This window comes from Chiloscyllium plagiosum, chromosome 1 (genome assembly GCF_004010195.1).
Source record: "Chiloscyllium plagiosum isolate BGI_BamShark_2017 chromosome 1, ASM401019v2, whole genome shotgun sequence".
Lineage (NCBI taxonomy): Eukaryota > Metazoa > Chordata > Chondrichthyes > Orectolobiformes > Hemiscylliidae > Chiloscyllium > Chiloscyllium plagiosum.
In genome coordinates, this window is record NC_057710.1 from 72,157,270 (window position 1) to 72,168,653 (window position 11,384).

Sequence of the window (11,384 nt, forward strand, 5' to 3'; positions counted from 1 at the left end):
GACCTGATCAGGTATACCCTAGAACTCTATGGGAAGCTAGGGAAGTGATTGCTGGGCCCCTTGCTGAGATATCTGAATCACTGATAGTCACAGGTGAGGTGCGAAAGACTGGAGGTTAGCTAAGGTGGTACCATTATTTGAGAAAGGTGGTAAGGACAAGCCAGGGAACTATAGACTGGTGAGCCTGATGTCGGTGGTGGGCACGTTGTTGGGAGGAATCCTGAGGGACATGATGTACACGTATTTGAAAAGGCAAGGACTGATTCAGGATAGTCAACATGACTTTGTGCGTGGGAAATCATGTCTCACGAACTTGATTCAGATTTTTGAAAAAGTAACAAAGAGAATGTAACAATGAGGGCAGAGAAGTTTTCAACATTTATATAAATGATTTGATGAACATAGGAGGTATAGTTAGTAAGTTTGCAGATGACACCAAAATTGGAAGTGTAGTGGGCAGCGAAGAAGGTTACCTCAGAATACAATTGGTTCTTGATGAGATGGGCCAGTGGGCTGAGGAGTGGCATATGGAGTTTAATTTAGATAAGTGCAAGGTGCTGCATTGTGGGAAAGCAAATCTTAGTAGGACTAAGATTTATACACTTAATGGTAAGGTCCTGGGGGGGTTGCTGAACAAAAAGCCCTTGGAGTGCAGGTTCATAGCTCCCTGAAAGAAGAGTCACAGGTAGATAGGATAGTGAGAAAGGCACTTGGCATGCTTTCCTTTATTGGTCAGAGCATTGAGTACAGGACTTGGGAGATCATATTGCAGCTGTACAGGATGTTAATTAGGCCACCATTGGAATATTGCGTGCAATTCTGGTCTCCTTCCTAATGGAAGGATGTTGTGAAACTTGAAAGGGTTCAGAAAAGATTTACAAGGATGTTGCCAGGGTTGGAGGATTTGAGCTATAGTGAGAGGCTGAATAGGCTGAGGTTGTTTTCCCTGGAGCATCGGAGGCTGAGGGGTGAACTCATAGAGGTTTATAAAATCATGAGGGGCATGCATAGGATAAACAGACAAAGTTTTTTCCCTGGGGTTGGGAGTCCAGAACTAGAGCGCACAGGTTTAGGGTGAGATGGGAAAGATATAAAGGGACCTAAGTGGCAACTTTTTCATGCAGAGGGTGGTGTGTGTATGAAATGAGCTGCCAGAGGAAGTGGTAGAGGCTAGTACAATTGCAACACTTAAAAGACATCTGGATGGGTATATCAATAGGAAGGGTTTGGAGGGATATGGACTAAGTGCTGGGAAATGGTCACTAAATTAGTTTGGGATATCTGGTCAGCATGGACGAGTTGGACCAAAAGGTCTGTTTCGGTGCTGTTCTCAGAATTGTTGCCCTGTCTTCTCAAATTTGCTCCATGAATCGCCTTCCCTACCCCCATGGCATCTGTCACATTCACTTCTGGCCCCACCTCAATACACGGCATTCCCAGAAGAACTCACCACTGCCCGGATATCCACCAAAACCCCAGCATCCCTTACATCTGCACCATTTTTAAGAGCTGGTTACCTGGATGAGCATTGGCATTCTGGAGCTGCCCTGCCCATTGACAAACAGAAGCTAAACACTTTGGAGAAGGGGGAGGATGACACCATGGTTCTCGGACAGGGATTAGGAGATGTTGCTACATCTTTCATGTACCCTTTGATCCCTTTAGCCCAAAGAACGAGATCTCACTCAAACCCCAGTTTCTGTAGTGAGAATTCCATATGCTCACCACTCTCTGGGTGAAGGAATTTCTCTCTTCTCCTTCCTAAATTGCATACCCTGTAACCTGAGACTGTGACCTCTGGTTCTGGGCTCATACAGCACATCCTTCCTATGTTTACCATGACTAGTCCCATGAGAATGTTAACGGTTTCTATGAGACTCCCCCCTCATTCTTCTAAACATCAGTCACTGCATTTCTTCCCAATCTAGTCTCCCTTCATAGATCAGTCCTGGCTTCCCAGGAATCAGTCCAGTAAAACATCATTGCATTACCTCCATTGCCAGAACTCCCTTCCACAGATAACAAGACCGAAACTGCACAATATATTTCAGCTATAGTTTCAGCAAGGCCCTGTAGAATTGCAGCAAGATATCCCTGTTCCTGTACTCAAACCCACTTGCTCTGAAGGCCAACACACCACTTCCCTTCATTAACCACCTGCTGCACCTGCATGCTTACTTTCAGTGCTGATGGATAAGAACGCCCAGGTCTCAATACACCTCCCCATTTCTCAATCTATTGCCACTGACATGATAATCTGTCTTCCTGTTTTTGCTACTAAATGGATAACCTCACACCTATCTACATTGTTCCATATCTGCCATGCATTTGCCCACTCACTTGTCCAAATCACACTTAAGCATCTCTGCATCATTCTCACAGCTTGCCCTCCCACCAGTTTTGTGTTGTCTGCAAACTTGGAGATATTATTCATTTAAATCATATGTATACATTGTGAATCATTACTGAATTTTGATTAGGATCAAAGTACAGCATTGTGCACAGTTCGGATCCCACACTTTTCAAAAGATGCAATAAATCTTGAGGGGATGAAGAGAAGGTTAACAATACACAGGATTTTAGCTCGGAGAGTAAATTAGAGAAGTTGGGGTTATTGTATTTAGCACAAAGGAAATTGGAGAGAAATTTGAAATTGTGTTCAACTAAAAATGCACAAACTGGGATTGTTCAGTTTCTACTTGTCCAGTATTTTAAAGATTAAAGAATTAAAGTAGGAACGTTAAAGAGTTAATAAATTGAAAGCCATGATTCAGCGACATAGTGGCTCAATGGTTAGCACTGCTGCCTCACAGTGCCAGGGACTCGGATTTGATTCCATTTTTGGGTGACTGTCTGTGTGGAGTTTGCACATTCTCCCTGTGTCTGCATGGGTTTCCTCCCACAATCCAAACATGTGCAAGTTAGGTGAAACCAAAAGAGAAAATGCTGGAAAATCTCAGCAGGTCTGGCAGCATCTGTAAGGAGAGAAAAGAGCTGACGTTTCGAGTCGAACTGACCCTTTGTCAAAGCTGTCAAAGCTGAGCTTTGACAAAGGGTCAGTTAGACGCGAAACGTCAGCTCTTTTCTCTCCTTACAGATGCTACCAGACCTGCTGAGATTTTCAAGCATTTTCTCTTTTGGTTTCAGATTCCAACATCCGCAGTAATTTGCTTTTACGCAGGTTAGGTGAATTGGCCATGCTAAATTGCCCACAGTGTTCAGGAATGTGTAGTTTAGATGTGTTAGGCAGGGGTAAATTTGGGTTAATGGGGTAGGGGAATGGATCTCGGTGGGTTCACAGGCTCAAAAGAGGTCAAATGGCTTATCTCTGTTCTTATGTACTCGAAAAGTGGCAGCCCTGCTCTGAAAACTCTTTATCGGAAGTGTTAATTTATCTTTTCCCTGCGTAGAAACTGACAGATATATGTGTATTCTTTATTGCAATAGTTAGTTGGCTTTGCTATGGTTGAAAGTTTGAGAAAGTGAGGACTGCAGTTGCTGGAGATCAGAGTCGAGAGTGTGGTGCTGGAAAAACACAGCAGGTCAGGCAGCATCCGAGGAGCAGGAGAATTGATGTTTCAGGAAAAAGCACTTCATCCTAATGAAGAGCTCATGCCCAAAACATCGATTCTCCTGCTCCTTGGATGCTGCTTGACCTGCTGTGCTTTTTCAGCACGACACTTTTCGATTACAGCTGAGAGTTGTTAGGTACATCAGTTCAGCTAAATATGGCACAAATCCACAATAACTATGCTTTCTAAGCTAAAGAATAAGACATTGATCAGTAAATGCAATAAGTATATATTCCTTTGTATGGTACCAACCAGATATACATTGCCTGAATATGCCAATAACAACAGATCAAATAGTCTGCTTGATATCTCCATTGGGAATAGTGTCTAAAGATGTAGAAAATGGAAGTCACTGACAATTTTAATCAGAGAGATTGCAGGGACATCAGTGTTCTTGTAATATTTAAGAGCATATCAATAATACTCTACTAAGACTTGAAATCAAGTTATTCATTGATTTATTTACTAATTTTATTCCAAACAATTTAACATCTGTTGAAATTCCAGGAAAAAGAATTTCATATGAACAGATATATGCTAATATTCAAATAATGCTTGGATATTACAGGGCACGAACCATTGTTGGATGTTCCAGGGTTTAGATGTTGCAAAAGGAATTGGGGTGTGGAGGTGGGGGTGGGGGGGAGGTGGTAAACAAGGTGAGGAGTGGCATTGCTAATCAGGTATAGTATCACAGCTGCAGAAAGGGAGGTCATTAAAGAGGGTTTGTCTACAGAGTCAGTATGAATGTAAGTCAGAAACAGGAAAGGAGCAGTCACTTTATTGGGAGTTTACTATAGACACCCCAAGAGCAACAGAGACACGGAGGAGCAGATTGGGACACAGATTTTGGAAAGGTGCAGAAGTAACAGGGTTGTTGTCATGGGTGTCTTCAACCTCCCTAATATTGATTAGAACCTCTTTCGTGCAAATAATTTGGATGCAGCTGATTTTGTCAAGTGTGTTCAGGAAGGATTCCTGACTGTCCCCATGACTTGTCCTATCTGCCTATCTTCCTTTCCACCTATCTACTCCACCCTCCTCTCTGACCTATCACCTTCATCCCCACCCCCATTCACCTATTGTACTCTATGCTACTTTCTCCCCACACCCACCCTCCTCTCAGTTATCTCTCCACTCTGCAGGCACCCTGCCTGCTTTTGCCCGAAACATCGATTTTCTTGCTCCTCGGATGCTGCCTGAACTGCTGTGCTTTTCCAGCACCACTCTAATCCAGAATCAATATGTAGATGAGCCATCTAAACAGGAGGTCATATTGGATTTGGTGCTTGGCAACAAACCAGGTCAGATGTCAGATCTCTCAGTGGTTGAGCATTTCAGTGATAGTGATCCCAACTCCCTGACTTTTACTATTGTCATGGAAAGAAAGACAGGAGCAGAAGGTATGAGAAGGTATTCAGTTGGGGGAGGGAAATTACTATGCTATTAGGCAGGAACTACCAAGCATAAATTGGAAGCAGATATTCTCAGGGAAATGAATATTAGAAATGTGTAGGTTTTTTAGGGAGCACTTGCTGCAGGTGCTGGATAGGGTTGTCCCACTGAGGCAAGGAAGGGATGGTAGCATGAAGGAACCTTGGATGACAAGAGATGTGGAACATCTACTCAAGAGGAAGGAGGAAGGCTTACTTAAGATTGAGGAAGCAAGGATCAGACAGGGATCTTGAGGGATACAAGGTAGCCAGGAAGAATGGACTTAGGAGAGCAAGGAGGGGGCATTCGTGGGTAAGATTAAGGAAAGCCCAAGGCATTCTACACTTATGTGAGGAACGAGAGGTTGGCCAGAACAGTAGGGCCGATCAGGGATAGTGGAGGGAATTTGTGCCTGGAGTCAGAGATGTTTAATGGATATATTCCTTCAGAATTCACTAATGAGAGAGATCTTGTCATTTGTGAGGACAGTGTCAAACAGGCTGATATGCTCGAGTAGGTTGATGTTAAGAAGGAAGACATGCTGGAAATTTGCAAAAACGTGAGGATAGATAAGTCCCCTGGACTAGACCAGATATACCCAAGGTTACGACAGGAAGCGAGGGAAGAGATTGCTTCGTCTTTGGCAATGATCTTTGTGTCCTCACTGTCCACTGGAGTAGTGCCAGATGATTGGAGGGTGCCAAATGTTATTTCCTTGTTCAAGAAAAGGAATAGGGATAACCCTGGGAATTACAGACCAGTTAGTCTTACGTTGGTGGTGGGACAATTATTGAAGAGGAGTCTAAGAGACAGGATTTATGATTATTTGGAAAAGCATAATTTGATTAGAGATAGTCAGCATGGCTTTGTGAGGGGCAGGCCATGCCTCACAAATCTTACTGAATTCTTTGAGGATGTGACAAAACACATTGATGAAGGTAGAGCAATGGATGTGGTGTACATGGATTTTAGCAAGGCATTTGATAAAGTTCCTCATTGTAGGCTCATTCAGAAAGTAAGGAGGCACGGAATGTAGGGAAATTTGGCAGTCTGAATATAAAATTGGCTTGCCCATAGAAGACAGAGGGTGGTAGTAGATGGAAAGTATTCAGCCTGGAGCTCGATGACTAGTGGTGTTCTGCAGGGATTTGTTCTGGGACCTCTGCTCTTTGTGATTTTTATAAATGACTCGGATGAGAAAGTGGAAGGGTGGGTTAGTAATTTTGCCGATGACACAAAGGTTGGTGGAGTGTGGATAGTGTGGAGGGCTGTTGTAGGTTGCAATGGGACATTGCAACCTACAACAGGATAGGATGTAGAGCTGGGCTGAGAAGTGGCAGATGGAGTTCAACCTGGAAAAGTGTGAAGTCATTCAGTTTGGAAGGCTGCATTTGAATACAGACAGGGTTAAAGGCAGGATTCTTGGCAGTGTGGAAGAACAGAGAGAGCTTGGGGTCCATGTCCATAGATCCCTCAAAGTTGCCACCTAAGTTGATAGGATTTTTAATAAGGTATATGGTGTGTTGGCTGTCATTAGCAGGGGGAATTGAGATTAAGAGCTGTGAGGTTATGCTGCAGCTCTATAAAACCCTGGTTACACCAGACTTGGAATATTGTTTTCGGTTCTGGTCACTTCATAATAGGAAGGATGTGGAAGTTTTTGAGAGAATGCAGAGGAGATTTACCAGGATGCTGCCTGGATGGAGGGCATGTTTAATGAAGAAAGATTGAGGGAACTAGGGCTTTCCTCATTGGACTGAAGAAGCACAAGATGTGACTTGATAGAGGTGTACAAGATGATGAGAGGCAGAGATAGAGTGTTTAGTCAGAGATTGAGTGGATAGCCAGAACCTTACTGTGAATCCTCTTGCAAGGATGCCTACCTTGAAGAGTTTCTCCTCCTCTCTCCACAAGAATCTCAGTGAATCTCTCTCTCACCGCAACCCCCATGTCATCTCCTCTGCCCTGAAGCTCTTCAACCTCTGTGACCTATCATCTTCATCCCCACCCCCATCCACATACTGTACTCGTTGCTACCTTCTCCCCAGCCCCACCCCCTCCCATTTATCTCTCCACTCTGGAGGCTCCCTGCCTTCAGTCCTGATGAAGGGCTTTTGCCCGAAACATAGATTTTCCTACTCCTTGGAAGCTGCCTGACCGCTGTGCTTTTCCAGCACCACTCTAATCTAGATATGGGTGATAGTAAAATGTACGGTATGTAGGTTAGTTTGATCTTAGAGGAGGATAAAAGATCGGCACAACATAGAGGGCTGAAGGGCCTGTACTGTGATGTACTGTTCTATGTTAATGCAATTCCAAGCCACTTAATGAGGAAAAATGAAGGAGGAATTACTTGAGCCCTGACTCTGCTGCACAATGGACATGAAATACTCAATTTGATTCTGGGGGGCAAAAACAGAAGCTTTTTTTTATCTTGAGTTATGATATCCATAACTATTGATATGCACACAGGACTGATTTTACATAAATCTTATTTGAAATTAGTCATGTTTTGGTAGTCATGTTGGAATTTTACAGGCTACAGTGACAAGCATCAGTCCATGTGCCTAATTAAAGTGACCGAGATTGAGTCTTGTTGAGGTGTTGGGATCCCACCTGCCAACTGGAAAGAAGGCAGAAAGATCCATGCAGATTTTTATTGGGAAGATCTGTCAAACAGCAAACTACAAGGCCACAGGTGGGACTTCCCTCCAAAATCAAGGCTCAAGGGCTAAAATCCTGTCGACTGAGACTTGCTGGCCAGTCAGTGGCTGACTGCTCTCGTCTTCAGCAATGCTACAGGGAGCTCATCGCTGCACAATTTCTGGAGGACACAAAGCCACAGGTATGTAATTTGGCAGCAAATTTGTGGGATGGGGCTTGCAAGGAAGAGGGAACAGGGTGGTCAGCAGTTAGGGTAGGAAAAGAGCTCCTGCTTTTGTGGTCCATTTCTTCATTCAAAGAGTGAGAGTCTTGCATGAAGGGACACACCTCTGGAGGTGATAAGCTGACTGCACGGTTTCAGCTGCCATGGCAGGGCAGGGCAGGGCAGTTGGATGAGGCTCTTAAATGATCATTATTTGACCATTTAAAGGGCATCTGGTGGTGCTAAGTTTCAAGATTGACCACAGCCCTTGCCACCCAGAAATGATTCAGGTAGAGGTGGGAAGGTGGCCAGCTTCCGGTCTCTGACCATTCTGCCTAAATAACTGCCTTTCCTACTTCCAAGCTTTCTGCACCAGTCAGTGCAGAAAATTCCACCCACAGAGCCTGAAGCATATAGTTCAAGGATGGCTCAAACTGGTGACGGAAAGATTTACCTGCTAGCAGTAAGGGTCCTATATGAAATTAATCTAACATCTGGTGAGCATTATGCCACAGCATGAAGCTGTTTCTAATTTTACATCCACAACTGGGTAGCATAATTAAAGGTAAGTTCACCCCACGGAAGTGGATTTCTTTCTGCTAGGTTCTCCACAGGCCATTGAAGAGCTAAGATGAATGCAACTGTGAGCCTAATAAACAAAATGTTTGCTAGTAACTTTAATCAATGTGAGAAAGCATTAATTATTTTTCCAAGAATTTAGTGCAAAAGATTTCGGTTTTATTAAATCTGTGTGGTGTCGTTCTGATTTTCCTCAGGCACTCAGGGCTTTGCTGTAATTATGTTTACAAATGGCCTATGATTTAGAAAAAGGGGTGGGTGGGAGGTCTTGATCCTTTTACACAGGCATCTACACTTACAGAGCAGGAAATCTAAAAATTCAGTGTTCTGCAAGGAACAGATGTAATTATACTTCTGCTTTCAAATGGCCTCATTAATGGATTAGTATTTTACTCACCATCTTGTCTGGCATTTGCAACAGTTACATTCCAAAACCATTGATAGGTGTCAACTCAAACTCATTTGGTATTCCAAAGTGAATTTCATCCATGTTATCAAATCAATAGCTTTGTTTGGGGAAAAAATCAGTGAACATGTAAATGGGAAAGGTTCAACAAAATTGGATCTCTAGGTTTAAAATAAACACTCAAAAGGCATCTTAAGTTTTTTTTTATTGTTTAAAAAAAACCCTCAGCAAGACACGTTATATTACTGCTGATTGAATAAAAAACCAACGACCTATTTGAATTCTTGCAACAGAGCTTTTATATGAAAAAAGTCAACAATGTTATTCAACCAGATTTTAAGCACTTCATAAAATAATACCTTATTGATCAAACAAAGTACATTCACTTAAAGCTGCAAATGTAACAAAACATTTTTCTCAGAAAAATCATTTCAAAGCAGAGGACAAATGAGATATAAATCTTTGATGTTTGACATTTGCGTTTTCAAGATTTAAATTTTGGAATGGGCACTAAAATGAAATTATTAATCATCAGTAAATTTGGTTTCTACTTATGTCCTTTTGGTTTTGAATATAGCACAAATAAAATGTCACCCAACTGAGAACTTTCAACATTTTGCAGCCTTAATTATTGGAGCAGAAGCTCTGGTAAGAAATAATCACATCACATGCAGAATAAGAGATCCATCACAAACATCATTAAATCTTGGAGGCACACATGAGCAGACCAGAGGAATAAATCAGGCAGAGTTCCATTTGTAAATCACTTACAAAGGAGTCAAACCTGTAGGCCAGCAACGCAGAGTTTCAGCTGGAGGACGATGGGACTCCCTGATGCATTCCAACATTTCAAATCATAGAAAACAAGTTACATATGTTTACACAGTGTAGCACTGGTACAAGGTATACATTAAAATCTCAATGTTACACTATTTCGTGCCAGTGAACTTCTGTTTTACCCTTGTCCAAGAAATTCTAAAACATTTTAGTAAACTGTGTTCAAACTGTATGATATATCAAAACTATTCTTTATGGTGTATAAACTCAGTGAATCTACCTACATCACCCATGAACAAACAATATTAATGCCTGAAGACAAATGTTGAGATGACTGAGAAATATAGTCTGCAGACAGATAATTTTTTGAGCTTGCTGACATTTAATAAAACATGCAAATTATTTCCTTATTGGATTTGAACCTTGAGACATGAAAGGCACATTTCAAAAAGCTTACCGAAAATTTGTCAATATAATTAAGTGCACCAATCATTTCAAATAATAAATTGTATTGAGATAGTCACTGTTAAAGGAGTCATTTAAGCAAGGGGTTCTGATGAAATTAAAAGCATTGGAATAAGTCACGAGAAAGCATCAACATAAAAAGTGAGAGTTACAATCACAAGCACTGCTGAAAATCAAGTATGGCAATTTGAAAATAATACTCAAAGATGTACGGTCTACAATTGTGAAATTATAAACTGACCGCAGAGATTAAGTACTGAATGAATATTATTGATATTTGTAAGTATATTCCACATTGAGAGGTTTCCACACAAATTAGGAGGGTAAATATCTGTTTCCTGCAGCAGCTTGCAATGTAATAATGTGTTTATTTATAAGGGTAAAATTTGATGTTTATATACTGGGCTAGTTTTAAGTGTGAATTGGCTTAATTTTTCTGAAACAAGACAAAATGCTCTTAATTCAAGGTCAACAACTTGAATTGACAATCATCTTTGGCAAACCCTGTGTACATATTCTCTGAACAAGAAGCATTAAGTGTTTTTACACCCATTATCAATTATAACTATTCTTACATCCTCATTTCTATATTACATATTTAATTAGAATGTTCCTAATTCACGAAAGGGAAAAAAAATGAAGTGCCTTAAGTGCCAGTATTCTATATTTGATGAGCTGCAATTCTAAATTTGAATTGATTGATTTTATTTCCTTTATAAAAGTGCACTAAATGTGCAATGACCAGCATGGAATATGAACCTAAAGTATAAGCAGGTGTGTCAACAGGTGACAAGTGTGGCATCACAGATAATGTGATACAGGGACAGTGTTTCATCAGGGTTTATGATCCTACTATTAACTTCACAGAACAAATGCAACAATAATTATCTTAAAAACTATTACAAAGAAATACAGTGAAAGCTGGCAGCAGGTTTTCAGGATTAATCATTGGCCAAGATATTCTGATGGCCCGACAGCTGTTTGTGCACACCGAGTATTGTACAGGAATTCCAACATAGCAGTCTATGAGGGAATTGCTTGGGAAATTGAAATTCCGATGAGGAATTCTGCAGCATCTGGAACCTTCTTAGGGTTTTCAGGGAGTTCAGAAGGCCCCAACTAACTTAACAGTTACCTCCTGGAAAAGTCAAAGGGTTATAAGTCTATGCTAAAACAAAGGCAATTATTCAATTGTGTTAGGGGATTCTGTAGTCCGAGGTACAGACAGACATTTCTGTGGCCAGCAGAGAAAAAGCAGAATGGTGTGTTGTTTCCCTGGTGCCAG

The 11,384-nt window shown here is 41.5% G+C and overlaps 1 protein-coding gene across 10 annotated transcripts in view; it reads right to left on the reverse strand.

Annotated features, from left to right (window-relative positions):
* The window catches only part of pde4d (phosphodiesterase 4D, cAMP-specific), a 1,194,146-nt gene that overhangs the window by 186,245 nt on the left and 996,517 nt on the right, over positions 1–11,384 (reverse strand). Inside the window, exon 1 of one of the 10 annotated variants that reach the window (XM_043689275.1) lies at positions 9,629–9,720. The exons of 8 other annotated variants lie outside the window; for them this stretch is intronic. In XM_043689275.1, coding sequence (XP_043545210.1) covers positions 9,629–9,705 — 77 coding nt within the window. In that variant the 5' untranslated portion in view covers positions 9,706–9,720. Of the gene's footprint in view, positions 1–8,848; positions 8,905–9,628; positions 9,721–11,384 lie in introns of those variants that run through there. One more of the 10 variants, XM_043689282.1, reaches the window with a different exon arrangement.